General features: G+C 30.2%; 11 protein-coding genes and 1 non-coding gene across 12 annotated transcripts; 9 read left to right on the top strand and 3 right to left on the bottom strand.

Annotated features, from left to right (window-relative positions):
* Positions 1–576: 576 nt before the first annotated feature.
* Positions 577–2271, bottom strand: LCB2 (serine C-palmitoyltransferase LCB2; the record flags this gene model as incomplete). Its single annotated transcript, XM_046080436.1, has 1 exon — positions 577–2271. One exon carries the CDS (start codon positions 2269–2271, stop codon positions 577–579), a length of 1695 nt encoding a protein of 564 aa, XP_045935758.1.
* A 902-nt stretch (positions 2272–3173) lies between these two features.
* Positions 3174–4850, bottom strand: SCDLUD_001607 (uncharacterized protein; the record flags this gene model as incomplete). Its single annotated transcript, XM_046080435.1, has 1 exon — positions 3174–4850. The coding sequence occupies one exon, from the start codon at positions 4848–4850 to the stop codon at positions 3174–3176; it is 1677 nt and encodes a 558-aa protein (XP_045935757.1).
* A 516-nt stretch (positions 4851–5366) lies between these two features.
* GDI1 (Gdi1p) lies at positions 5367–6719 on the top strand (the record flags this gene model as incomplete). Its single annotated transcript, XM_046080434.1, has 1 exon — positions 5367–6719. The coding sequence occupies one exon, from the start codon at positions 5367–5369 to the stop codon at positions 6717–6719; it is 1353 nt and encodes a 450-aa protein (XP_045935756.1).
* A 1128-nt stretch (positions 6720–7847) lies between these two features.
* On the top strand, positions 7848–9494 carry SCDLUD_001605 (uncharacterized protein; the record flags this gene model as incomplete). Its single annotated transcript, XM_046080433.1, has 1 exon — positions 7848–9494. The coding sequence occupies one exon, from the start codon at positions 7848–7850 to the stop codon at positions 9492–9494; it is 1647 nt and encodes a 548-aa protein (XP_045935755.1).
* Positions 9495–10905: 1411 nt separating this feature from the next.
* SCDLUD_001604 (uncharacterized protein) lies at positions 10906–11706 on the top strand (the record flags this gene model as incomplete). Its single annotated transcript, XM_046081481.1, has 1 exon — positions 10906–11706. The coding sequence occupies one exon, from the start codon at positions 10906–10908 to the stop codon at positions 11704–11706; it is 801 nt and encodes a 266-aa protein (XP_045935754.1).
* A 115-nt stretch (positions 11707–11821) lies between these two features.
* On the top strand, positions 11822–15406 carry SCDLUD_001603 (uncharacterized protein; the record flags this gene model as incomplete). The annotated part of the gene is made up of 1 exon (XM_046081482.1): positions 11822–15406. The coding sequence occupies one exon, from the start codon at positions 11822–11824 to the stop codon at positions 15404–15406; it is 3585 nt and encodes a 1194-aa protein (XP_045935753.1).
* Positions 15407–15790: 384 nt separating this feature from the next.
* Positions 15791–15863, top strand: SCDLUD_001602. The gene has a single exon. It is a non-coding gene; the product is annotated as a tRNA-Thr (tRNA).
* A 2623-nt stretch (positions 15864–18486) lies between these two features.
* SCDLUD_001601 (uncharacterized protein) lies at positions 18487–20004 on the top strand (the record flags this gene model as incomplete). The annotated part of the gene is made up of 1 exon (XM_046076996.1): positions 18487–20004. One exon carries the CDS (start codon positions 18487–18489, stop codon positions 20002–20004), a length of 1518 nt encoding a protein of 505 aa, XP_045935752.1.
* Positions 20005–22397: 2393 nt separating this feature from the next.
* Positions 22398–22691, top strand: LSM2 (Sm-like protein LSM2; the record flags this gene model as incomplete). The annotated part of the gene is made up of 1 exon (XM_046081377.1): positions 22398–22691. One exon carries the CDS (start codon positions 22398–22400, stop codon positions 22689–22691), a length of 294 nt encoding a protein of 97 aa, XP_045935751.1.
* A 138-nt stretch (positions 22692–22829) lies between these two features.
* SCDLUD_001599 (uncharacterized protein) lies at positions 22830–23363 on the bottom strand (the record flags this gene model as incomplete). Its single annotated transcript, XM_046081343.1, has 1 exon — positions 22830–23363. One exon carries the CDS (start codon positions 23361–23363, stop codon positions 22830–22832), a length of 534 nt encoding a protein of 177 aa, XP_045935750.1.
* A 908-nt stretch (positions 23364–24271) lies between these two features.
* On the top strand, positions 24272–24757 carry RRN10 (Rrn10p; the record flags this gene model as incomplete). Its single annotated transcript, XM_046081342.1, has 1 exon — positions 24272–24757. The coding sequence occupies one exon, from the start codon at positions 24272–24274 to the stop codon at positions 24755–24757; it is 486 nt and encodes a 161-aa protein (XP_045935749.1).
* A 405-nt stretch (positions 24758–25162) lies between these two features.
* Positions 25163–27160, top strand: NCL1 (tRNA (cytosine-C5-)-methyltransferase; the record flags this gene model as incomplete). The annotated part of the gene is made up of 1 exon (XM_046081341.1): positions 25163–27160. One exon carries the CDS (start codon positions 25163–25165, stop codon positions 27158–27160), a length of 1998 nt encoding a protein of 665 aa, XP_045935748.1.
* Positions 27161–27269: the final 109 nt, after the last annotated feature.

Raw genomic sequence — 27269 nt, 5'->3', positions numbered from 1 at the left:
GAATTTGTTTGTCTTTGTTTTTCTTACTTGTTTGTTTGGTATATGTTAGTATAATTATGTTAAGCTATATATTATTTGGTTTGTAAGTTGGTTTTTAAGGCGTTTCGTACAATGTGCAGTTTTATACAAAAAAAAAAAAAAAAAAAAAAACGAAAACAAGAAGCTGCAATTGCCACTGACGAAATTCTACACATCAAAATAGAAAGTGAACCCTCTGTTTTGGAACAAACCTTCCCCCTATTAGTCAATCATTTCAAGCCGTCTTTGCAGGGTTTTCCTATAAAGATACTTATTAATAATTATTAGAAACAACAACTAAATTTAAGCATTCATTTTTATAATTCATTTGGTAAAGAAACATTGTATAATAGAGCAGTACAAAATATATTAGTTATTTGTTTATGATATGTACCAGATAGTATATGCATAAAACTTATATATATATATATATATATATATATATAAAAGAAAAAACAAAAGAAAAAAGAAAAAACAAAAGAAAAAAGAAAAAAGAAAAAAGAAAAATAACAACTATTTATCAATATCGTTCGTTAAGAAAACAGTCCCCCCTTACTCTCAAATTAAAAAATACTTGTCATCTTTACAATCTTCCGGGGTTCTCCTAATAACCTCTTCTATATCCCATCTAGGAGGTTTGCCATCCAAAGATCCACCCATTTTACCGCTGCTACTCTTTAAAAATAACATATCACCAACTTCATCAATATGTCTTAACAAATAATCAATGTCTTCCTTAGTCAAAGATGCACTAACACAAAATCTAACACGAGATTCAATCAATGGAGTAGCAGGGTATGCCACAACAACAACAGCAATGTTTCTTTGCAGCATCAACCTACTGAATTCAGGCATCTTTGATGGTACGTATAATAATAATGGAATAACAGGAGAATCAGCAATGCCATAAACAATAAAACCTAATCTTTGTAGACCCAATCTTAAGTATCTAGAATTAAAAGCAATACGAGCCAACCTTTCCTCCCCCTCTCCTGGATTAAGATCACCCTTAATAATGCTCATTGATGAGTAAATTTGGGCCAAAACTGGTGGTGGAGATGGTTCTGCATAGTTGCTGAAACTTAAATTCAAACGTAGCATATCAATTAAAGTTTTATCACCAGCTATATAGCCACCAGCGGCACCAAAAGATTTGGTCAAAGTGCCCATTAATATATCAACGTCATTTGGATCAACACCAAAATAATCGCAAACGCCACGCCCAACAGGGCCAATAGCACCAATTGAATGAGCCTCGTCAATAAATAAATAGCATTTGTACTTTTTTTTCAATGCCACCAAGCAAGGTAAATTGCACATGGTTCCCTCCATAGAAAATAACCCCTCAACACAAATTAAAATCTTTTGCCAAGCACGATGTGTTTTTGGCTGGCCTTGAACAATTTGTTCCCTGATTAGTCTTTCTAAATCCTCCATATCGTTGTGTTTAAAAGCTCTAACTGCTGCTCCACTTAACCTGACACCTGTCCTTATACTAGTATGGTTCAATTCGTCTGATATAACCAAGCATCTTTTATTCAAAATAGAGTTGAAGAAATTTGCGTTTGTACCATACCCCATGCTACAAATGATTGCATCTTCTTTACCAACAAAGTCAGCAATAAGTTTTTCCGTTTTTAAATGTAACGAAGTGGTACCGCAAGTGTTCCTTGGACCCAAACACCCTGGGCCCCATTCAGCAACACTTTCCAATGCATGCTCAGTACACCTTCCCTTTGACTGTGCAAAGCCTAAGTAATTATAACTACTTAGATTTAAACATAATGTTGAAGTGCCAGGGAAACTGAAGTATTCATTTAAATTGTGGCTTATTCTGTCTATGCAATTAATAAATCTGCCAGGAACACCGCTTGTTGGGCGAGAAAAACAATCGTCGATTCTTTTTTTCATTCTTCTAGGGAAAAAACTTTCAAATTTGGTAAACCAAGGTGCATATCCATTGTGCTCAGTAACATTGTAGAAATTCTCTGGAAAAAAGATGGTTTCAAAAAAATCGTGCAAATGACCCAAGATGATGATAATCAAGTAGTTTAAATAGGTTATTACAGAAATATAATAGTGTGGAGCATCAGAAATGGGTTGTCTTAGTGGTTTACCGTTTCTTGATTTTGTTTTGAGTAGATATCTATTATCAGTCAAAGTACCAAATTCCAATTCTTTAGCATCGTTAGCTGAAACTTGAAGCGGTGAAAGTATGGGGACTTTAGTATTTTTATAGGTGGTGCTACTCATACTTTGATAGGTATGTTTGTATCGTTTTTGTTGGTAAGAATAATTAGCGTGAATGGTGTTTTAAAAAAGTATTGAATTAAGAATATGAATTACCAAGAGAAAAAAAGAAATTAAATTAAATTAGTAGTATTTTAATTATTTCCAGAGTAAATTACGAGAAAAGTGAAGGAAAAAGAATAGTTTTTATCAGTGTTGCGTAGAGAATAATAATAGCAGTAGTAGTAATGATAATGACGATGATAATAATAATAATAATAATAATATATTTTTTTTTTTTCGTGGACCATTTTATTTTTGTTCCTATTTTTTTTTTTTTTTTTTTTTTTTTTTTTTTTTTAATTTTTTTTTTTTAATATTTACATAAAAAAAAAAGAGAAAATAAAAATAAAAACTGTTTTCTTTTCTCTCTTTTAAAATCTGCTGCAGTCTCCTATTTTTTTTATTAGTGGAAAATGCCCAACAAAACAAAACAAAGTAAACAAACAAACAAACAAACAAACAAACAAAAAAGCCTACCAGAAACTTTGTGTTATTTTTACAGTATTTTACAAATATCTGTTGAAGAATTATTTGGCTATTGTTGGCACTTTTAATTCTCGTAAAAAAATATAACTTGCATTTTATATTCGTCTGATATTACTAAGCTAAAGGAGATCGAGTTAGAAGGCTGAATGTACATAATATTACTATTATTATTTTTAATCTTTTCTTTTTCCTTTTTCCCTCTTTCTTGTGGCAGTCCAAAAATATATCACCATCATCATATCACACACTCTTACCAAACATAAAGAAAGCTGCCACTTGTTAACAAATGTATTAACATATTACTTCTTAATTGATAATTCCATTAAAACACAGAAAATGAAAAAAAAAAAAAAAAAAAATTTTTTTTTCATTATTATCTAATCATGACTAACGTCACCAATCTCATACTCACCTGGTTTTATCAATCTTATATAGTGATCAACTTCAGGCGTCTCTTCTTCTATGTGGGAAACAACTAAAACAGTGCCAGGCCAGCTTTTCAAAAAATTATGACATCTCAACATCGGATCAACTTCCATACCACTAAAGGACTCATCTAGAATCATCAATTTGGGCATTTTTAAACAACATCTTATAAACAATATTAACTTTTGATCCGAAACTGACAAATCCTGGAATTTGCATGATTCAATGTCTGGGACATTAACACCAAAATAATCCACGTACATATCTATTAATTTCATTCTATTATTTGTGTAGCTTGCCTTTTTAACCAAGAAATTATTTGAAGAATCATCATTAAACCCGCTCAATAAACACGTTAAAACACTCATCTCACGGTTCTTAAGAGCTACTGCATGTAATTCAGGAGAAGAAACCGAAATTTCCTTATTAATATCAAAATAGTTGGAGTTCCCGGTTTTTCTGGGTTTCCCTTCAACAATAATTTTAGAATTCCATGATTGGGGATGATCAGCAGTCAATAGTGACAGTAATGTACTTTTTCCGCACCCATTGTTACCCCTTATATGCCATTTGGAACCTTTGGCTATTTTCCAGTGTATATTTTTTAAAACGGGAACGCCTCTATAGGCAACATCTATATCTTTTAGTTCATAATTTAGCATTTTGAATGTTTCATGTCCCTTTCCGAGATTTCCATCTTCGTGATACCATTCATGAGTAGAGATCAAATCATCTGTTGTATATTTTGTTTTGTTACCGATACCAGTGCCTGAAATACGCGTATTGCTGCTGTTCAACCACCGGGTTTTATAATCCCTAATTTCAGAATTCAACCGGCCAATTTCACCTTGAAACACAATGCCCTCAACTTCGTCACAACAAACAATATGAGTACACCATTGAGGTATTTCATCCTGTATCCTTAACCCAGTAACAACACAGCCACCACCATTCCCCGCTTGTTCACTATACCAATTCAAAACTTTGGAAATTAAACTTCTACCATGGGGATCCAATCCCAAGTATAAATCATCAACAAGACATAAATCAGGCTTGTGCAACAAACTTCTAGCTAACCTTGCCCTTCTCATCTGTCCGTTACTTAGCGCCATAACTAATCTGTCTTGGATATCCAACAATTCTAATTTATTCATTATTTCATTATATACAGCTTCATCTATTTGACGGTCGGTTTTTGATAATGTATAATCTACCCGTGTTGAAGTGTCTCCTATATCTTTAACAAAAGTGGATAAGTTTTGGTCAAACTCGTCTTTAAAATACTCAAAACGTGCACTTAAGTGCGGTGTTGTTGGAGGTAATTTAAACTTAATGTATTCAATATGAAATTTGTTATTTGGTGTATGATCATTGATGTTAGCTGGTTTGTTATACTGAACAACTTTTGGGTTCGGTAATATTAAATAGTTGGAGCCATTTAAAATATTCAAGAATTTGGATTTAGATGGGCCCCAAACACACCATTTTTCTTTACTTGAATTAATTGTAAAATTTATTGGTTTAGGGAACACATATTGAGGGGTTTTTTTCTTTGACAATATCAATGATTGAGCAAACAATGCATTTTTTATTGAAACCAACGGTTTATTTGTTGTTGGTGACGGCATGGTTTTAAGGTTTACTTACAAGATATTCTTTTTTTAATATCTTTACTGTCTTATGATGAATAATAATAGGAGAAAAGTAAAAAAAAAAAAAGAATTGGCTACAAATAACAACATTGTGTAATTTTGATAATTATTAAAAATGTACGGGGAAATGATAGTGATATAAATATGTGTGGTGTGTGGGTGTTTTGTTTTTATATTTTTTATTATTTTAAACGAATAAAAAATCATTTAATGTGATAAAATCATTTACAATCTTGTGGTCTTCTTCTTGGTGTTATTTTTAACCTTTTTTTTTCTCTTTTCTTTTCTCCCTTTTATGTATATATATAATATTTCTTATGTGCCAACTACTTTCAATTTCATTGTTCTTTTTCTTTTTCTTTTCTCCCTTTTCTTCTTTTGTTTTCATGTTACTCTCCATAACGAATACATTTTTTTATTTCATAACTACTAGTTATATTATAAGCAACTATTATTGCATATCTACAAATACAACAACAACAACAACAAAAAATGGATGAAGAATACGATGTTATTGTTTTGGGCACAGGCTTGACAGAATGTATCTTATCGGGTATTTTGTCAGTCGAAGGTAAAAAAGTACTACATATAGATAAGCAAGATTTCTACGGTGGCGAATCGGCTTCATTGAATTTAACACAAATGTACAATAAATTTAAACCAAGTGCTCTTTCTGGTGCTGACGGTAAATTACCAGAAGCTTTTGGTCGTGATAGAGATTGGAATATTGACTTAATTCCTAAATTTTTAATGGCAAACGGTGAATTAACAAACATTTTGGTTCATACAGATGTAACCAGGTACGTTGAATTTAAACAAATTTCCGGGTCTTATGTTTACAACAAAAATGGTAAAATTTATAAAGTCCCTAGTAACGAAATGGAAGCGATCTCTTCTCCGTTATTAGGACTATTTGAGAAACGTAGAGTCAAAAGTTTTTTGGAATGGGTTTCCAAATATAAAGATGATGATTTGTCAACTCATAAAGGTTTAGACTTGGATAAGAATACTATGGACGAGGTTTATTATAAGTTTGGATTGGGGAAATCAACTCAAGATTTTATTGGACATGCAATGGCTTTATGGACTACCGATGAGTACTTGCAGCAACCCGCAAGACCAACTTTTGAAAGAATTTTATTATACTCACAAAGTGTGGCTCGTTACGGTAAATCACCATATTTATATCCATTATACGGTTTGGGCGAACTACCACAGGGCTTTGCTAGACTAAGTGCTATTTATGGTGGTACTTATATGTTAAACGCACCAATTAAGGAGGTTTTATATAATGAGGACAAGACATTTAAAGGTGTTATTACGAAAGAAGGTACCGCTAGAGCACCAATAGTCATTGCTGATCCAAGTTATTTCCCAGATAAAGTTAAATCCACTGGTAAAAAAGTAATTAGAGCCATTTGTATTTTAAACCATCCTGTTCCCAGTACAGGCAATGTTGATTCCTTACAGATTATTATACCACAAAACCAAGTTGGTCGTAAGAATGATATCTATGTGGCAGTTGTCAGCGACTCTCACCATGTCGCTGCTAAGGGACATTATTTAGCTATTGTGTCGACTGTTATTGAGACTGATAAACCACACATTGAGCTAGATGCGGCATTTAAGTTGTTAGGTCCGATTGAAGAGAGATTTATGGGTATTTCTGAGTTATATGAGCCTTTAGAGGATGGTACTAAGGATCATATTTATATATCTAAGTCGTATGATGCTTCTAGTCATTTTGAAAGTATGACGGATGATGTTAAAGATATTTATTTTAGAATTATGGGTAAGCCATTGGTTTTAAAACCACGAGAAGATAGTCAAAATGATGGGAATTGATGAGAAAGTATTATTGGTTAAAGGAAGAAGAGAAGGGAAGAGAAGAGAAGTAAAGAAAAGGAAAAAAAAAAAATGGAAAGAGGGGAAAAGGGGGGAAAGATCTGCATTAATTGTAGAAATTAATATCAATAAGTAAATATGTAAAGTTTATTTAGTTTTTATTATTATATATATATATGATATATTTCTACAAGCCTTGAATTAAACTAGAAGAGTTTTATATTGTTGTTATAGATAACATGAGAATTTATAGTACAAAAAGATTTTTCCTTTTTTTTCCCTTTTTTTTTCCCTTTTTAATTTATTTTTTGCTGTTTTGGTTATTTTTGCTGTTTTTGCTGCTTTTGCTGTTTTAGTTATTTTTGCTATTTTTGCTATTTTTAAGGTACATAAAAAGAATAAAAGCGTATTGTGGTGGATAAGAAAACATTGCAGGATGGTTTTTTTGTATCAAAATAAAATAAAATTCTTTGTATGTAATTTTCTGGAGGTGATTTTGTCCGTTTATTTATGACATAAAAATAACACTTGTAACACGTACTAAATCATTATAATTTCCTACAATGTTTATCGCTTTGGATATTACAACATAAAATGAAATGAAATGAAATGATTTACAAGAATATTTCATTTTTCACTCTTCTTAATAATACAAAACAGCCATCTATTATTAAAAAACATTCTTGGAATCATTATAATAGATTCAACTAAAGATAAAAAGAATTTCTTTCTATTTTATTCGCTTCTTTATGTTAAAATATATCTTATTCTCTCCTCATCTTGTATTTATTTTATAATCTATGTACATCCCAAACAATATAATTGACTTGTTTTAAACTAAATAATTAACTATATATATATATATATCTTTTTTCTTTTTTTTTTTTTCCTTTTTTCTTTCTTCTTCTTCTTCTAAAATAAATATTTATTTTCTTTCTTTTTTTGTATATTGCTTATTGCATCATTAACTTACAGCAATATCAAATAAACTAGTATATAAGATCAAACTTCTTTTTTATTGCAACTGTTAATATTGCAATCTCTTTTGAATGCCTTATCTTCTCAAATCGATTACATTATAACAATAATAATAATAATAATAGTGGTTAGGAGCTAATAACTTTTCCAATGGATAAAGATCATTCCACCTCTGCAGACACCGCAGCATTAGTATCAGAAGAAAAAGTCAATAACAACAACAATAATCTTGATTCATTTTCTGCTTTCAATCAGTTTATTAATGATAAAGTTTCAAATAGGAAAAATAAACGTGATCGTGAAGAGCTATTAGAAGACTACCAGGAAGAGGGAAAGAAAAGGACAAAGTATAACGATAATATTATTTTGAAAGATAAAATACCGTGTTCTTGTATAAAAAAGTGTGAAAATCGCGTAAATAATACTAATGATACCAATATGGAAACTTTTAATTACACATATACAGATCATTATACATACGCTGATAATTTTTGCAGTTGTAATCAGAATGTAACTAATAACAGATTTTATACTCCCAATGAAATTTCCACTGAAAAAAAAAACCAATGGGAAGATATAATACAAGAAAATATGACCACCTTTTTTAAAGATATTTTCGAATCATCAAAATTCAGTGCATTCTGTGGGCAAGCAAAATATAATACTGATATTAATACAACACCACCTAATAGCTTCCCTAGTACCTTGGACATTAGAAATAGAAATAGCGTCGACCTTGGTAGTTTGAGTACGCTCACGGCCAGTATCAATACTGCTGTCACTCCATTAGTATCCTCCTATGCTACTAGCCTTGAAATGGTAAAGAATTCATTACGAGAATATAATCGAGATTTGGAATCGTTGTCCCAAAATATCTTTTCTGGTGCTGACAATAGTAATCAATCAACTAAAGGTTGTTTGTATTCATCATCACCATTATCTTCTTCCTCCTTTTGTTCTCTATTAAAACAACAGAATTTTCCGTTATATCAACAATATTGTTACAGTACTAATTCTAATAGGACTGGTAATTATAATATTAGGAGCAGGAGCTATTCTGCAAAGAATTCTAATAATAATAGCACTGCTTATTGTTATGATTACGATTATTATAATAAGATATATGGTAATAACTTTACCGGTAATGAGAATAGCAATTGTTTCCAATATTTATATCAAGGTTACGTACCGCCTGCACCTGCCACAACTGTTATTGAAACCACAAATAATATTCCTAAAAGTACTACCACTTTTGTTGAAAATGCCCCTAAAGTGGAGCCAAAGAACTTTATAGAAAAAACGTGCAACGGTAATGTTAGCTTTACCAATAACTTTAATTCTAAGAAAACACCATCTATATGGTCACAAAAAATAAGTAATATATTATACGAAGGGTTATCTTTGATTCCAATGGACTCTAAATCAAGAACATTGATTACTGGGAAATTTTACGGTAGGAATGAATTGATATCATTGTATATTTTATTCAAGTCAAATGGTAGTGAATACAGAAGTCCAAAACAAATCTCATCGCACTTGCAAGTTTTAAAAAAACAACTTACTAAACGAATTTCATTTTATTCAACAGCATTAGAGTCTATGGTTGGCAACAGTTCAGGTACAAACCAACTAACTAGGCAAACTTTGATTGATATTTTAGCGTATGAAACCTCACTTTTAAAAATGATTCTTGAAGGGGCAGTAGATAGCATAGAGAAGAAGAAACAATTTCAAGAAATATTTGAAACTTTGCTGAGCAATAGCGAATTAACCGGAATAATTAAACAACATACATGATTTTTGCCAAGTGCCACTTGAAAGTTATAGGAGAAAAGGAAAAAGAGAGGGGGGATTTGTCTGAGACAATGATGCTAATTTGTAATGCGTGGGAAAAAAGAAAAAGAAAAAAAGAAAAGAAGTTGTGATAGTTTTATTTTATTTATTTTTATTTGTAGGTATTGCTTCATTTTAAAAATTTTTTTTTTTTTTTTTTTTTTTTTTTTTTTTGAAAATTGTTCTTGAATTTTTAGTAAATTTTTCATCAAATTGTTATTGAGTAATATAGGAAAAAAGTTGGAAGTTGTAGGTAGTAAAATAAAGATCAAGTATTTAGAAATTGTGAGTGGAAAAAAAGTTTTTTTTTTTTGGTTTTTATTTCAATTATTCAACACTGATCATGCAAACTTCTGAAACACAATTTTTGTTTAATAAAAAAAAAAAATATATTTTGGGTTTTAAATTACATTCTAAATACCAAAAAAAAAAAATAAAATAAAACCAAAAATTTTAGTACATTGAGCTTCTTTTTCTTTTTATGTATTTGTTCATTTAATTGGTTATTTATTTATGGTCATGGATAAATTAATATAAAAATGTAAATCGTTTAAATAACTTGTAAATAATATTTTTTTATTTTGCTGTATTAATTAATGATCTGCAGTTGTTGATGATATAAAAATGTATAGTAATTTCTAACTTTATAACACGAAAAAAAAAAAATAATTAAAATATTATCACGTGTATGATAATTATCCCTTCGGCATTATCCTGTTTGTTTATATTAAGATTTCCAATATTTAGAACATAATTTACTACTTACCAATTCATTGAATATTTAACTCACTCTCTGCAAAATAAACAATAAAGGTGATTTATTTAAAGAATTAGTTGTAGCTTATTACTTAAAAGTCTGTAAAAAGCCAAGCAACAAAAGATTACATCTGTCTTGCTTTTAGCAGTAGAGTATTAAATCAGTTTATTAACTATAACTTACGATATGCTCTATCCAGAAAAAAATAGCAAAACAAATCTCAACATGTTATGAAGTAGAATTGTGTGTGTCACGTTTTATACGAGATGCAAGTACTTCCGAGAATACGGAGAAGACCGAACATACGGAGATCGCCGCAAGAAGGAAAATATGCCCAGCGGACAACGAAGAAACATTAGAAAAAGTTAATACAAACATAAGGAAAAAGGTGAAAATAAATCATATATAAAGAGATGATTTATTTAGAAAGTTGATTATGAAATAGATGAGTTATATAGTTTTATTAGTTAAAAATATATAAAAGATCAAGCAACAAACTATTACATCTGCCTTGATATAAATAGTAAAGTATCAAATCTGTTTACTAACCCTGTCCCTCTCAGTATATCCTCTCTGCGACGTAACACCTGGTAGCGCCGCTAAAATTAAATTTCAAGAATGAATCAGCATCTAACTGTTATCGCCCCATTTAAGTTCTCTGGAGCCAAAAAGGATGTTTCCAGAATTCCAGCATTTTTGTTGAGTTTCGAAACCCAATTTGCTATGTGTGGTATTAAAGACGATTACGTGAAAATTTGTTTTGTAGGTCAAAATCTTACTGATAATGCTTTACAATGGTTCACTAACTACTTTAACCATAACGACTGTAGAGCTATGACATACTCTGCATTTGCCGCTGACTTTAAGGATTACTATAGTTCCAAGATAGACTCGTACCAGATCGTGGAAAAGTTGAAGCGAGTTTCACAAAAGGAGGATGTCGATACGTATGTTAAACAGTTTATGACGTACTATGACATGTTACCTCGTAATTATATGTCAGATGATTTTGCCATTGATTTGTTCATACAAGGACTGAAGATTCAAACTCGCCAATTGATGAGAATGCACCGTTTTGACAAGTTAATTGATGCTGTCAATGCTGCTGTAAGAACCGAACATTGCCGTGAAGACTTGGATGTTTCATTGAATTTTGACAGTAACCTTGTTGGAAATACGAATAAATTAGATAAGGACTTAGATTACATAATGAATGCGATCGATAACACAAGACGTGGTTATTCGAATGCCAGGAGAAGATATACCGGAAGAGACAAAGGAGGGAAGAATTCCTATAGAAAGGATAACTTCCAAGAGAAGTTTTACAATGTTTGTAGAAGAAACAAGTTGTGTTTCAACTGTGGCTCCCCAGAGCATGCAAGAGCTAATTGCCCTGGTAATGCGAGGCCTTCCTATTAAGAAACACAAGACAAGTAAACGATGTGGTATAACTAAGAGAGTTACTACCGCAGCCCCACACCATGATACTACTATACATCAAAAAGATGTTCCTACTTCCGCTGCACTTACTAATATGACTACTGCAGCTAAACATTCTGTCGAGACTTCACTTCAAAAGGATACCTATTTGGGTAACGTTGCTTCTCCTATTGATGATGTTGTAAAGAATGATGATTTTATGTATTCCAATATACCTTGCGTGACAGAAAATCACAAGACGGGTGATATTGAGGAGAGGAGAGATTTGGAAGATCTTCCTCTAGTGTTCTTAGTTCAAGAAGAACCATTAGTTGGTAAGAAATTGGTTATCAATTGTGAGATTAAAAGAAAAAAGGTACAAGCTTTGTGCGATACAGGTAGTCCTACTTCGTTTGTAGATGCGAAGCTAGTTGAAAAGTTAGGGTTAAAAGAGAAACCTTGTAATACATTTACGTTTAAAGGTGCGGTAAGTGAAACAACAGAAACCTGTGTATCGTTTGTCAAAGTACCAATGAAAATTAACGATAAGAGAATAATGATTTCTGCTTATGTGGTTAAGAAATTCCGATATGAGTTATTGATCGGTAACCCAGTTATAAAGTTACACAGTGACGTGTTTAAAGAACTGATTGATGTCAAAAACGAAGATATGTATTTGGTAGATATGATAACTGATGACAAAGAGAAACAAATAGAACAAGACGCCGAGTTCTTGTGTAGAATATGCCCTATTGACATAAGGAATGAAAAAGAAAACGAGTTGGATGGATTTGAGAAGTTACCAGAAGGTCTAAGGAAAAGATTTCAGACCCATGTTACTAATGAACTTCCAGGAAATCCAGGCCCAGAAAATTTTGAGTATAATATTGTATTGAAAGAAGGTTTTAATCCACCAGAATTATACCCGTACAGGTTAACGCCCAAGATGGAGCAAGAATGTAGAAAGATTCTAGAGGACCTCATCAAGAAAGGATTTGTGTCAGAATCTAATGCTGCCTGCGGAGCGCCTATTATATTAGTACGTAAAAAGGATCAAACATGGAGATTAGTTGTTGACTATAGAGAATTGAATAAAGGTATTGTAAATGAAAGTTTCCCAATTCCTTCGATCACTGAACTATTCGCGAAAGTTGGTGATGCAAAGGTATTTACAACTCTAGATTTACACTCAGGATACCATCAATTAAGGTTGAACGAGAAGTCAAAGGACTTAACGTCGTTCACGACACCCTTTGGTCATTTTAGATATGAAGTATTACCGTTTGGTATTAAAACGGCCCCAAAGAATTTTAGTAGATTTATGAGTAAATTATTAGATGGAATCGAGAATGTATACGTCTATTTAGATGATATATTGATTGCCACAAGAGACAAAACTGAACACTACAAAATACTAGAGAAAGTATTAGAGAAACTTAAGAGTAATAATTTGTACTGTAAAAGGTCAAAATGTCATTTTGTAAAAGACAAAGTAAATTATTTAGGTCATGTTTTAACTGCTGAAGGTTTAAGTGTTGATGAAAATAAGATTAGTGCTATTAAAAAGCTAACTATGCCAAGCACTATAAAAGGTATGCAAACGTTCTTAGGATTAGCGAACTATTATAGGAAATTCATAAGCAAATTTAGTGAATTATCACAACCGTTATATGATTTTGCATCCAAGAAAGCAAAATTAGGAGAAAAGCAAAGAATTGCGTTTGAGAAACTAAAAGAAGCATTAACGTCAACTCAAGTATTGGTGCCATTTGTGGAAGGAGACCATTATGAATTAACATCTGATGCTAGTTTACATCATGTTGGAGGTGTGTTAGAAAGATATGAGAATGGAAAGTTAAAAGGTGTAATTGGATACTTCTCAAAACATTTAAGTGAAACACAATCTAGATATCCAGTTGGAGAAATAGAACTATTAGGTATCATATTGAATCTTAAACATTTCAGATACTATTTGCATGGTAGAAAGTTTACGATTAATACTGATCACTCTTCGTTGCTATCGTTTAGAAATAAGACAGAGCCCCATCTAAGATTAGCACGATGGTTAGATTATTTAGGAGAATATACGTTTGAATTACGATATATCAAAGGAACAAAAAACGTAGTTGCTGATTGCCTATCTCGCCCAGAAGAAATATTACCAATTGTAGAACTAGACAGTATAAATCCTAAAGATTGGTTTGAAGATTTATTAAAAGACCCATGGTCTGCTGCAATCTTAGTTACCCTAGATTCAAAGTTTAGAGAAAAGGTAAAGTGTAAAGACAAAAGACAATATGAAACGTTGTTACTGAAATTTGGTAGATCAAAGTTGATTAAAGAACGCTACTCTTATGAAGATAAAACTCTTTTATATGAAAAACGTATTTGTGTGCCAAATAACAGAAGAAGAGAATTATTACATGCTTTCCATGATTCAATGTTACAAGGAGGACACTTTGGTGTCGCTGCCACCACGGAAAAAATTGCAGATAAATTTTATTTCCCGAAATTACATAAGTATGTGGAACGATATATTAGACACTGTTTGAATTGCCAATTGAACAAGAAGACTGCCAATACTACTCAAGGCAGGTTAAAACCACTACCCGTTGCCTCAGGTCGTTGGCAAGATTTGTCTATTGATTTTATTTCGGGACTCCCACCGTCACGACGACATAATGATATGATTATGGTAGTTGTCGATCGATTTTCGAAAAGATCACATTGGATTGCGATGAGGAAAACAGCAAACTCTAAAGATATACTTGAATATTTATACCGATATATCTTTGCAATGCACGGTTTCCCACGAACGATTGTATCTGATAGAGATATCCGTTTTACTGCTTCCGTATATGAAGAGTTAACGAAACGATTAGGAATTAAATTATTGTTCAGTTCAAGTAATCACCCACAAACAGATGGACAAACTGAAGCTGTGAATAAGATAGTAAACCGTCTATTAAGAACATTTTGTAGTCAAGATCAGGATTACTGGGATGTATATTTACCCCATATGGAATTTTGTTATAATTCAACTCCGGTTACGAGTACTGGTATTTCACCATTTCAAGCTGATATTGGTTATACACCAAATACACCGTTGTTAGATACAACTAATGAACTAGATACAAGAAACTTTAATGCTACGAAAATGACTAAACATTTGAAAGCTTTATCATTACGTATTAATGATTCATTACAGTTAAGACAGGAACAAATGGAAGAAACTACAAATGCTAAAAGAAAAGAAATTGATTTTCACATTGGAGAATATGCTTTATTGCATAGAGATGCTTATTTTACAGGGGGAAGATATTTGAAAGTACAATCAATTTATTTAGGTCCATTTAAGATCGTCAAAGTAGGTACAAATGTTGTAGAATTAGACTTACCATCAAGTTTTAAAAAACACCGTACTATCAATATAAAATGGATTAAACATTTTTACAATGACCCAGAAAAATACCCAAAACAATTACCAAGAACGAAAGAAGAAAGAATACACAGAATCACAGAAATTACAGCCATCATAGGTTATGAAACAACAACAGGAAATTATTATTGTAAGATGTTAGATGTCAATCCCGAACTAACTGCCACTTACGAAAAAGAGGAAATCAACTTATTACCCAGTTCTCGCTTGAACTCTTTATTAGCAAACTATAAACAATTGCTAACCGAGACTTCAAATTAAGAGGAGGAAGATGTTATGAAGTAGAATTGTGTGTGTCACGTTTTATACGAGATGCAAGTACTTCCGAGAATACGGAGAAGACCGAACATACGGAGATCGCCGCAAGAAGGAAAATATGCCCAGCGGACAACGAAGAAACATTAGAAAAAGTTAATACAAACATAAGGAAAAAGGTGAAAATAAATCATATATAAAGAGATGATTTATTTAGAAAGTTGATTATGAAATAGATGAGTTATATAGTTTTATTAGTTAAAAATATATAAAAGATCAAGCAACAAACTATTACATCTGCCTTGATATAAATAGCAAAGTATCAAATCTGTTTACTAACCCTGCCCCTCTCAGTATATCCTCTCTGCGACATAACACAACAACAGTTCCGCTTCTATGGCCAAGTTGGTAAGGCGCCACACTAGTAATGTGGAGATCATCAGTTCGACTCTGGTTGGAAGCATTGTATTATATTTTTTTCTTCCCCCTCTCCGTAGTTATATATATATATATATATATATATACTAACTTGGCTCCTATTTTTTACCGCATAAAATGTAATGAGTACTCTACACTATTTGTACAAAAAGCTTAATGCTGTTGTTCAACCATGAAATACTAACAAACTCAACATTCAGCAAAGCATCAATTATTGACTAGTAGGAAGAAATTAATCAGCAAGAAAAAAAATGTTTTTTTCTTTTTATTTTTTATGAAAAATCATCACCAGGTAAATGTTGGAGATTTCATAAATACACGTATATATATATATATATATATGTATATGTGCTCGACCACCTATTATATTTTCTTGTGTTAAGAAATATCTGTTATCGCAAATAGTTTCACCGTAAACTGAATTTTTTTTTTTTTTTTTTTTTTTTTTTTTCATATACATATTTATTTATTTTCAAATGCCGACAGAAACAAGGATCAAACTTACATTTCATATGAACGAGCATTTTTAAATATGGTTTCATTTTTTTATTATATAGAAGAAACTAAAAATTCTAGTATTTTAATAAATATGGCAACATAACTCTTTTGTTTTGTCATATTATATCATATTATTAATGAAATAAATACTTATGTATAACAAATAGTACAAAAAAAAAATAAAAACTCCAAATAACAATTATTTATAAACAGCGTTCGATATGCAAGTGCATATGCTTGATTTATACATGTATATAGATGATCACATTCTTTCTTTCACCAATAGAATAATATAATAAGGGAGAATTTATTTTTTATGAAACAAACAAAAAAAATAAATAATAATAAAAAAAAAAAAAAAAAAAAAAAAAAAATACCAAAGCGGTAATTTACCAAAGAGGATTGACGGAAGAATTAACCAATGTTTGATAGAGAAGATGAAAAAGCAAACAAGTTTCTAAAAGATTTGCTTTTATTTTATATTTTTTTTATAGTATTCATTGAAAAGACGCAGAAAAAGAATTATATTGTGTTTTATCTTTCCGTGTAATTTTATATTATTCATTTATTAAGAAAAGTGATATAAAAAAAGAAAAAAAGCAAAGATCTGCACACATTCCACAGTACGTAATTAATATATTGAATGTTTTATTTTTCGTATAGGAGGCTTAACCAGCTAGAACTGAGGATAAAAGTAGGTGTATTTTTATAATATAATCCTGTAATTTAAATAAAATTTGGTGTGGTTGTTTTGAGTAGAACAATAAATAAAATAATATTAGGCGTTTGAATTACTTTTCAAGTTTTAATCTTCGTGTTTATAACCTGAAAATCTTTGTTAATTTATTAAAAGAAAGGGGGTAAAAATAAATATGAAAACTAAACGAATGTATCCAACTACAATAAATGTAAGAAAGAAAAAAAAAACAAAATAAAAGAAAAAAATTTTTTTTCTTTTCATATAGCATGCATTATCTAACAAAATGAATTTATTTATTTAATTTTTTTTTCTTTTAATGATCGCCGGTGATATTACCAAAAAAAAAAAAAAAAAAAAGTTAACTTCAACATTGTATTTTTGTTGCCCTATGTTTGGATATACAATTTTTTTCTATTTTTAATGTTTTAAGTAAAATTAGTTGAAATCACAAGGTAATATTCTAAAACATGAAAAAAGCCACAAGTGAATAATTGAATAAGCTTGAGTAGTTCAATACATGTTTAATATTTTTATCATATTGTTATTTTCCAATTTATGTATTTTTGGAAACAATACCATAAAATTATTATTATTATCATAAAAAAAAAAAAAAAAAAAAAATATTACTAAATCAGAAACAACAACATTAGAATATCATTGATAGTAATATATATATATTATTATACATGCTAAAACACCCTCTCAGAAAACACGTAGTGACAACATATATATTTATTTTTTAAAAAATAATATTTTCAATAATAAATGATTTATATTGTTTTATAAATTTTTTTGTTTGTATTGTTTTACAACTAATATTATTCTATTGTAATTACTTCAAGCTGCTCCCATGTTAAACGAATTCAATCAGAATAAAATAACAATATCAACTATTAAATATTCTTCACTGCTTACTATTTTAAATTATTTTATGATTTCTAATAGATAAACACCCAAACAAATAAATATATAGAAAATAAATAATAATAAAAACATTATGCTATTATATTTATTAAACTACTCATTGGTAAGCAAGTATAAAACAAAACCTTTTCTTTTCTTTTCTTTTCTTTTTTTCTTCTTTTCCTTCTTTTTTCTTTTTTTGCTTTTTCTCCCCAATGATTCGATTAACTTCTTTTAGTTCTAAGGTTTGGTTTTTCAATTTAACCTCAGTCAACAGAGAAAAAAAAAAGAATACACAAATATATAAATCGATTCGGTTTTTCCTTTTTTCCCTTTTTTCCTTTTTTTTCCTTTTTTTTCCCATTAGCATTTGGCCTTTGGCAAAATTTTTTTATATATTTATTTTTAATTTTTTTTTTTTTTTTTTTTTTTATTTCAAACTTTCTCGAAAAAACCAAAAGAGGAATATACATATCCCATCACTCTTTGTCTCGGCCCTAGAAAAATATCTTAAAACCAACGATTTATAGCCATAGTAAAGAAAGGTATGTCTATTTCAATGCCAAAAAAACCAATATTACAGCCAACAAAGTATCCTGAGGAACAAAAAAGTGATAATGTGAATAACAATGTTTCTCCAGATATCCTCACCAATAACGAAAGGAGCACTATTAATACTTTTGTTGCTAATTCTCCTACTAGTATTGCTGCTAATCTCTCCACTACTGTATCTACTGGTGAAGAGGCTATTAACAACAACCACAATAATATAGAAAACAATATGACTCCTTATTTTAAATCTATCTATCAAAGCTACTTTCCAGTTTCTTTGAAAAGTTTTTCAATAAATAACACTGAGATTAATAATAACAATGAAAATCATAAACCTTTTAGTTGTTCAATAAACCATAAATTAGAGGAATCACAATATTTAAATGATTTAGACGAATCTACCTTTACACATGGTTCTCCATCATTGTATCCCAACTTTTATACCAAATCAGTAGATGTTAATAACATAGATCTGTTTAATAATAAACCTTTTTTTAATGCTATTGCTGCTTCTACTACTTTTACTGATGTTACTAATAAGCTTGGCCCTAATAGTGATCATAAACACCAATATGTCGGCTATTACAATTATGAGGAAGAAAAGGGGAGGAAAGAAGAAGGGGCAAAAGAAAGTGGTGGAACAGATGGCACATCTATTAATTCTTCCCCATTATTTCATAATAACGTTATTAACCCAATGACAAACATAACTTTCCCAGATACTAACGAGTCTGATCCGAACTGTATTGATAAAATAGTTTCTGCTTCTGATAATAGTATATGTAAGAAGGAACATGCAAACGACTTGCTACCTTTTTTTAAGTTTTATGGAGAAAATAATAATAGCGGCATAGGTATGCAGATTGCAACCAATACGATTAATCGAAAAGAAAATATTTTAGATTATCAAAACTATGGCAGTAATAACAGTGTTTATTTTCATGGTTACCACGATAGAGTGAATTATACACAGAGTTGTTCAAGCTTAAACACAAGCAGTGGTATTAATGCCTGTAATGATGCCAATATTGCTTATAAAAAAAGAAAATCGTTTTCTTCTGCTTCCAGTACAACAAGTAGCAAAAATATATGGAATGCTGAAGTATGTAAAGCTTTTGAAGAAGCTTTAGGATTGATACCTAAGGACGATTACAGCAGGATAAATGTTTACAATAAAATGTATGGACGTAATGAGCTAATTGCAATTTACATAAAATATAAAACAAATGAGTCACGTTCGGTTAAACAAGTCTCGTCGCATTTGCAAGTTTTGAAGAGGAGATTAATAAGGAAGATCCAGGAATTTACCTCGATCAAAGAGGAGAGTTGTGTTGATCGTAATAGTAGTGAGCTATTAAAGCAACAGATTGAAAGCGATATTAACTTGTTGCAATTGATTAATAAGGGGATAAAAAAGAATGAAAAAAATATGAGCATATTTAAAGGTAAATTTGAACCAATAGTTAAATATGTGGAATCAAATGGTGATGATATTGGTAACACTAGTGATTGAACGAGTAGAAATTGCTCACATGCATACATATTTCGATATTTTTCTTTACGGGATATGGAGATATATTTTGAATAATAGGGAATTTACTGATAATAAAATTACTAAGTAATCAGTGTACTAATACTAATACTAATCAACAATAATATAAATATGCATAGAATTTATAAAAATGTCATTATGCATATCTTTTTTTATTTTATTTTTTTTTTTTTTGTGATATAAATTTTAATACATTTGTATTATATAGTGTAATATTTATTTGTATTTTTATAAATTCTTTAAAGAAATAAAAAGTACAAACTATTTCGGTAAATTGCTGAATTTTCAAAAGATAAAAAAAATAGTAAACATTGAGAAAGAAAAAAAGAAAAAAAAAAAAATAAAATGCAACATAAGAGGTAAGAAAACCATGAACACATATTCGATCACGAGCTTATGAATTTTGTTAGCAGGAAGGCAATTATTTTTATTTTATTTTTAGTATGAAAAATACCCTAAATAGATTAATCGAATGGAGTACCTCTTTTCTTTTTTTTTTTTCTCTTTTTTTCTCTTTTACATAATTTATGAGTGAATTATATCTATGTAATATTATAATTAATTGGAACACAGAATTTAATAAACAATTCAAATATTATGAATGCATTTAGCAATCATGCAAGCAAGTAAATAGATACGCTTGTTGTTAACAAAACATTAATAACTGGATATGCAAATAATATAATTAAATCAAGATTACTAACAATAAATGAACGTTATTATCAATGATCTGCTGACAAAGAAGGAAGATAAACATTTTTGGGGAAAAAAGGCATTTGAGGAAAAAAAAAAAGGCATTTGGGTAAAAAAAAAGTATTTGGGGAAAAAAAAGCATTTGGGTAAAAAAAAAGGCATTTGGGGAAAAAAAAGCATTTGGGGAAAAAAAAGCATTTGGGTAAAAAAAAAGGCATTTTGGGAAAAAAAAGCATTTGGATTAAAAAAGCATTTGGGTAAAAAAAAGGCATTTGGGGAAAAAAAAGCATTTGGATTAAAAAAGCATTTGGGTAAAAAAAAAGGCATTTGGGGAAAAAAAAGCATTTGGATTAAAAAAGCATTTGGGTAAAATATCAAAAACATTTGGATTAAAAAAGCATTTGGATAAATAAAATTATCATATTCAAAAAATATGCAATAGTATTTTATTTTTTTTGATTTATTCGTATTTTAAATTATGCTTTTAATTACCAAAAAAAAAAAAAGGAATATAATAATATGATAACATGAAATGAATCTTGTCTCACTTACTATATAATTTTTAACCTCATAATATCGAGTAATTCAGAAAAATTACCATCTTGATGTACTTTTATCTTTTTCTAAGATTGGTTCTATAAAAATCATGCACAGAAAATCCAAAAATAACTTTTTTATTAATTTACTTTGGTTTTGTATTTTGGACAATAAAATAAATGATCAATACCCAATACATAATTGGTTTTACAGGGGTTATTTTTTCCCTCATGCAAAACGTGTATAACTAATATATATATATATATTTAGTTCAAAAGCAACAATAAAAAGGAATATATTTTTATAAATAACGTGATAATACAAAAAAAAAAAAAAAAAAAAAAAAAGGTAAAGAAAGAATGCTCCTCACATACAAGTTTTTTTTAAAATAAATGAAACTTGTTGTAGATCATTTAAAAACCTTTTTTTTTTTTTATATTTTTATTTTCTGTACGAACAAATATATGCCAATTAAAAGATTTTCGTTTCTTTTAATCACAAGTGATGTTCAACATATATTATTTAGTAAACTAAGTGGGATAACGTGTTAATCTCTTTTTCTTCAAGTTCAGTTATTAGATTTATTTAAAGAACAAAACACCAAACTTGTAAAATAATGATTTGTGATTTATTAACGCATACCTTTGTTTCAATTTTTATAATCTAGATTTTTTACAGTGTTTTTTTTTTATTATTATTATTTTGGTATCACCATATGTAAAATGCTCTTTGGATTTATCATTTAGAAAAAAGAAGAAAAAAGAAGGAAAAAGAAGAAAAAAAAAAAAAAATTTAACCGAGTAATACAAAGTCCGAAACAAGACCATCTTGCATATCTAATATAAATTAATGACGATCATATAACTTTAAACGAAACACAGCTTTTTTTTTTTCTTTTTTTTTTATTTTGTTTCTATTCTTTTTCTCCCTTCCTCTTTTTTTTTTTTTTTTTTTTTTTTTTTCAGTGGTTTGTTACAGCTTTTATTACAAGAAATGTTTCCTAACACTTTCATGGCCTTATTGAGATATTACTCCCCCCCCCTCCACCAATATAACTCTTAACAAACACGAAAAATAGAAAAACAAAGCAAAACACAAGTGGCATCAACATACTATAAAATAAAATGCTTTTTTTTTCTTTATTCAAAACACTAGTAGACCAAGAAGTTGTGGTGGAGTTGAAAAATGGAGTGGAGATAAAAGGTGTTTTAAAATCAGTCGACCAATTTCTAAACTTAAAATTGGATAACCTACAAGAAACTTCGGTTTTTAAACAATTACCACATCTATATGCAGTAAGGAATATTTTCATTAGAGGATCTAATATAAGGTATGTTTACTTAAAGAAAAATATGATTGACACCAATTTATTACAAGATGCAACGAGGAGAGAAGCTATTAGTGAAAAAAACAAATAGAAAAGTATACCACCAGTCGCCTGAGCTTATCATTGTTATTATCATATCAAATGTACAGAAATTAATATATATATATATATATATATATATATGGAAAGCAAAAACAAATTATAAATAATAATAGGAAGAGAGTTTTATCTACAAGGATGGCATATATATTTTGGGGCATTTAGATCTTACATGACCTATTTCATGACAAAAAGAGCATGGTATATTGTTTTTCTTCTTCTTCTTCTTCTTCTTTTTTTTTCCCCCTTCGCTACTTTTATTTAACTCTAATTCCTTTCTATTTATAATGTTATATCCGTTATCTTCAGTTTTATTTTTTACTAAAACATCTTGTTGTTGCCCTTTGTAGGCAATAGTACTCGTGTCAGCCGTATCCGATTTTTTTCTTATCGGTATCATACAATATTCCATACCGTCTGTCTCGTCTTTATATATTTTCATGCCTTTATTTAAAATCTTATCTAATTTGTCACAATTAACCACATTTCTAGTATCAGTTTGTTGTAAATTTAGTAAAACGTTAATTAGTTGTTCTACACTTTCCAATTTCTTATTGTACTCAGTTATAATTTTGTCTCTTTCCAATTGTTTTGTTACTATAGTTTTAGCTAATTTATCTAATTCATTGTTTAAAAGAGAAGCAGCATTTTTGTCATTTTGCATGCTTTAGGGTTTGGTTAGGACGGATGGTATATATTTTATTTATTTAAAAGGAGTAGAGAGAACAAATATTTTTTTTTTTTTTTTTTTTTTGACAAGAAAAAGGAAGAAAAAGGAAGAAAAAGGAATGAAAAGAAAGTGGGAGAAAAAGGAAGAAAAAAAAAAATATATTATAGCTAAGTTAAAACTGAAAATGATTGCAAATATGTTGCTGTGATGGCTACTTTTAGTCTAATAAGTTATACGGGATATCTGGGGTGGCTGGTTCGAGCTTTAAGTTCGGTACTTCAGCTTGCCATATTCAACGCCAGACGTGAGTGAGAGATGTGCTTCTCGAAGTGTTTCTCTTGGCCATTTATTTGTGCTAGACCTAGTCTAGGGCAAGGTCATGTTATTTGGGTAGTTTTACCCCATTCTCATCGGAGTCTGATCAGTCCTTGTCCTTTTGTATCGGACGTTTTAAAGGATTAGCTTGATGTCCTAAAGTTATCGATCTTTGCGGGTTATACTTGTTTACTTCAATTTGAGAAGTCTTATTGAGTATTTTGACAAGTTTTAAAGTAATGGTACCGTTTGGTATTATTTGTTCAAATTGTTCCCAGGGGAGTTTCATCCAGTAAGGCGTGAACAGCCCGTGAGGAGGCGTTTAGGATCGCATCGCTAGTTCTACTGACTATTATTCTGTTGTCAGGGGACGGTTAGTTATTATGAATCCCTCTTCTCTTTGAGAAGGTTTTGTTTATAACTTTGAGGACTATCTTATTTTTTTTTTATTCCTTTCTTTCTTTCTTTATCTTCAAAGTAATTATTTGCAGTACTAACCTAACTGTCACTTACAACACCCTCTTCTTTTTCATTTTGGTTCTTTCCAAGTATATCCAAGCATATCTTAGAGCTTGAATAGCAAGACAATGTCTGAAAAAACCATATATGATGCATGCAATGATCTAATAACAGAATTAAATCAATACAGAACACTAAGTGCCGACGAAGTTTTATCTGCCAAAATAGATCACCTAGTGCCTATACCATTTGTAACAAGAGAAGAATTTGAACAATATAGTGATTCTATTACTACTAATAATATTCATAATAGTATTATATCTAGTATAGACCTGAGAGTCTTGCAGTATTTTTTAAATAAGTTAATTACTGAAAAATATCCAACTTTACTTAATTCCTTTGATGAAACTAGCTTATTGACTTTGGGTATACTTATAGAAAGTTGGATAGCTGAATATTCTACTGTTGATGATGATACTAGTATAGGCAATGAAAAAGATCGTGATGATAATGATTTCATAACGGATATATATAGGGATTTTGAGTTTCGAGAAGATGATGAGGGAAACGAGGATTATGTACAATATCAGCACGAAGATGACAGTGATAATTAATATATCCTTTAAGTATATATATATATTATTTTTATTTTGTTTAGTACTATACATATATTTTGGACTTTCCTTTATGAATTAGCTAACTTTTTTTTTGCATCAATCAATTATTCTAGTCGTTTCTTTTTATTTTCTTTTGCGCGTTGAAAAAAATGGAAAAAAAAAAAAAAAAAAAATTCAATCTTGCATTTCAATTAACTTTTCCTTTTTCATTTTCTATTTTATTTTCTTAATCTTTCATAACTAATAAATTTCATTCAATTCTTAACGTTCTAACAAAATTTAGCTGAAACAGTTATTTTATTTTATCTTATCTTATTTCTCCTTCCTTATTTTCACTTTCCATCGAAACAATCAAAAAAGCAAACCAAAAAAACAAAAAAAAAAAAAAACAAAAAGAAAAACATGGCTAGAAGAAAGGGAAATAACAGAAAAAAAACGTTTGGCGCTCGTGATGACAGAAATAACGGCGAATGGACTGAAATCAAAAAGGAAAACGAAAAATGGGAGACATACTATAAAGCTCAAAAGTTTATTCCCGAAAAAGATTGGGACTTCTTCAAGAAAACTTGTCAGACTCAATTACCCTTAACTTTTAGAATAACAGGGAACAGAAAACATGCTAATGAGATTTTAGATATTTTCAAAACCAAACATTTACCACAATTAGGTAATGTTGAATTTGAAGGAGAAATAATCAAACCGCCTGTCAATTTGCCTTGGTACCCAGATAATCTAGCATGGCAATTAGATGTTTCTAAAACTGTTATCAGGAAAAACGAACAATTTTCAAAGACCCAAAGATTTTTGGTTTTGGAAACATCTGCTGGTAATATTTCTAGACAGGAGGCTGTTTCTATGATTCCTCCGTTATTACTGGATGTTGAACCACATCATAAGGTTTTAGATACATGTGCTGCTCCAGGTTCCAAAACTGCACAGCTCATTGAAAGTTTACATTCCACCTCAGACGAGCCAACTGGGTTTGTGATTGCCAATGATGCCGATGCTAGAAGATCACACATGTTAGTTCATCAATTGAAAAGACTGAATAGTCCTAACCTATTGGTAGTCAATCATGATGCTCAATTTTTCCCACGAATTCAAATAGAAAACAATGGGAAAAAGTCTTTTGTATTGTTTGATAGAATCTTGTGTGATGTTCCATGTTCTGGGGATGGGACCATGCGTAAAAATATTAACGTTTGGAAAGATTGGAATACCCAAGGTGGTTTGGGGTTGCATACTGTCCAGTATAATATCTTAACAAGAGGCCTAAAATTGTTAAAAAAGGGTGGAAGATTGGTATATTCCACTTGTTCCTTAAACCCAGTCGAAAATGAAGCAGTTGTTGCACAGGCCCTAAGACAATGGGGTGACAAAATCAAGTTGGTTGATTGTTCTGATAGGTTACCAGGACTAATTAGAGAAAAGGGTGTCAGTGATTGGTTGGTTTATGATAGAAATATGGACTTGAAGACCAAAGAAAACAGAGGTGATATTAAAGAGAGCTGTTTCCCACCAACTAAGGAGGAGGCTGAGAATTTCCACTTGGACAGGTGTATTAGGGTTTACCAACATTTTCAAAACACAGGTGGGTTTTTCATTGCTGTTTTTGAAAAAAACGGTGAGACCCAAAAAGATGCTGTTGTAGATGAACCACCAAAAGAAGAACCCAATTCCGCCATTGTCAAAAAAATGAAAACTGATTCTGGAGATGTTGTTGTCACAAAGAAGGAAAAACTTCCAAGAGATGCTAATGAAGAACCCTTTATTTTCATCCCAAGCGTTCATCCCGAGTTAGAAAAATGTTGGAAGTTTTATGGGGTTGACGATAAATTTGATAAGAATAACTGTTTAGTACGTAATGCCACTGGTGATCCAACTAGAGTCGTATACACTGTCTCCAAGTCTTTGAAAAATATTATTGAATCTAATGAAGATAGAATGAAATTTATTTATGCCGGTGTTAAATTATTTGTTGCTCAAAGGAGTGATATCGAATGCCCATGGAGAGTACAGAGCGAGTCAATACCCATCATGAAGCACCATATGAACTCTGCCAGGGTTGTCGAGTGTACTGAAGATGCATTGAAAGTGTTGTTAACCCATGCCTTCCCGACTTTTGATGATTTTAAGGACGAAAGTCTGGTTTCCAAGTTAAAGGAGCTAAAAACTGGCTGCATTTTCGTCAGCATCAAAAGAAATGACCCTCTCAAAGAAGATTTATTTCTACCCGTCTGGAATGGATCTAAGTGTGCTAATTTGATGGTTGCAAAAGACGATACCCACGAATTGTTATACAGAATATTTGGTATTGAAACCACCAGAAATGAACAAAAGAAACCACAGCAACAGGACGAAAAGAAGGAAGAGGGGAAAATGACAGAAAACAAGATCTGAAACACATCTTTATAAAAAAAAAAAAAAAAAAAAAAAAATTTTTATCATTTTCTATATAATTGTCAAATACATATATGTATATATATTACAAAACTAATATTGTTGCCTA

This window comes from Saccharomycodes ludwigii, chromosome II (assembly GCF_020623625.1).
Source record: "Saccharomycodes ludwigii strain NBRC 1722 chromosome II, whole genome shotgun sequence".
Classification (NCBI taxonomy): Eukaryota; Fungi; Ascomycota; class Saccharomycetes; order Saccharomycodales; family Saccharomycodaceae; genus Saccharomycodes; species Saccharomycodes ludwigii.
This window is presented reverse-complemented; position numbering and strand designations above follow the sequence as displayed.